Source organism: Kryptolebias marmoratus, linkage group LG24 (assembly GCF_001649575.2).
Source record: "Kryptolebias marmoratus isolate JLee-2015 linkage group LG24, ASM164957v2, whole genome shotgun sequence".
Lineage (NCBI taxonomy): Eukaryota > Metazoa > Chordata > Actinopteri > Cyprinodontiformes > Rivulidae > Kryptolebias > Kryptolebias marmoratus.
This window is the reverse complement of record NC_051453.1, coordinates 18,238,666-18,240,084: the sequence shown is the minus strand read 5'-3', so window position 1 is coordinate 18,240,084 and position 1,419 is coordinate 18,238,666. Positions and strand designations below refer to the sequence as shown.

Genomic DNA, 1,419 nt, shown 5'->3' with positions numbered 1-1,419 from the left:
GTCTGTATTTTAGTGTGAAACATGACAGGCAGCTGTGTAAACCAATCATCTGTCGAGGATTGTGAAACTGACCAATGAAAACACAGGGACGATAAACGTCGGTTGACTGAATGCGAGGCCAGAGTACCAGAATCTCTAGGAGAAAGCAGCGAAAAGAACTAATGGTAACGTTTATGTTTGTCTTTTCATAGTATTTATATACTCTTGACTAATGAATCGCGTTATTTTATTCCGTTTCGCGCATTGACGGAATACTTATGTGCAGTATAAAGAAGGTTGTCCATCTTCGTGTAGCTACTCTGTCATGGTAACATTAGCTACCAGTTGTGTGTCTCTCCGCGTCACAACCCATCTGAATAATTTTTGTCTGATAGAAACAGCATATTGTATCGTAACATGATAGTCTAGAAGTCTGATCATCGCATGAAAATGCATTTTTTTAATGTGGCTGAACCCTAGTGGTCAAATCCTCCCCTTTTGCAGACCCAGCATGCGGAGCGAGGCTCTCCAGTAACATGAACAAGTACGAAAAGGTTAAAAAAATTGGGGAAGGCTCATTTGGAAAGGCCATCCTTGTGAAATCCAAAGATGATGGACGCCAGTATGTCATCAAGGAAATTGGCATATCTGGAGTAAGCTCCTACGCATCATTTTACAGCTCCCTTTACCTCCTAATGCTTTTTAGATTACATTTTCTGTTCATTACTCTTGATAGATGTCAAGCAAAGAGAGGCAGGAATCTCGCAGAGAGGTTGCTGTTCTTGCCAACATGAGTCATCCCAACATTGTCCAGTATAAGGAGTCTTTTGAAGGTATTCACACATTTCAAAGCTGTTGCTGTGAAGAAGCAGTTTACTTAAAACGTGTGATTTAGCAAAATTTTGTTTTAATTTTTTTTAGAAGGGGGATGTCTGTATATTGTGATGGACTACTGTGAAGGTGGAGACCTGTTCAAAAAGATCAACTCACAGAAAGGAGCACTGTTCCCAGAAGACCAAGTAAGCTCCAAAAACTTTGGGACAAGCTTCAATGTTTTATTATGATCAGATTTATTATCAGCCAGATTTATCCTGGTCAGTTCTTCTTTTTCCTTTGACTCGTTCTGTCAGTAAAATCCATCCATCCATCCATCCATCCATTTTCTTTACCCGCTTCTCCATTCCGGGTCGCGGGGATCTGGTGCCTATCCCCAGCAGTCACTGTGCGAGAGGCGGGGGGACAACCTGGACAGGTTGCAAGTCCATCACAGGGACACATATAGACAAACGAGACAAACAACCATTCACACCTAGGGACAATTTTAGTCATCAATAAACCTAACATGCATATTTTTGGTCTGTGGGAGGAAACCGGAGTTGTCAGTAAAATGATAAATTATTCTCATTGTTGATATTGATACTGCACTGTCTGGTTTCCCCA

At 41.2% G+C, this 1,419-nt stretch overlaps 1 protein-coding gene across 6 annotated transcripts in view; it reads left to right on the top strand.

The window, feature by feature from the left end:
• The window catches only part of nek1 (NIMA-related kinase 1), a 16,423-nt gene continuing 15,004 nt past the window's right edge, over positions 1-1,419 (top strand). For 3 of the 6 annotated variants that reach the window (XM_017423454.3, XM_017423453.3, XM_017423452.3), the window contains exons 1-4: positions 35-164; positions 484-632; positions 716-812; positions 901-998. In XM_017423454.3, the coding sequence (XP_017278943.1) occupies positions 516-632; positions 716-812; positions 901-998 (312 nt within the window). In that variant the 5' untranslated portion in view covers positions 35-164; positions 484-515. Of the gene's footprint in view, positions 165-483; positions 633-715; positions 813-900; positions 999-1,419 lie in introns of all 6 variants that reach the window. The other 3 variants (XR_005232784.1, XM_037974058.1, XM_037974060.1) reach the window with 2 other exon arrangements.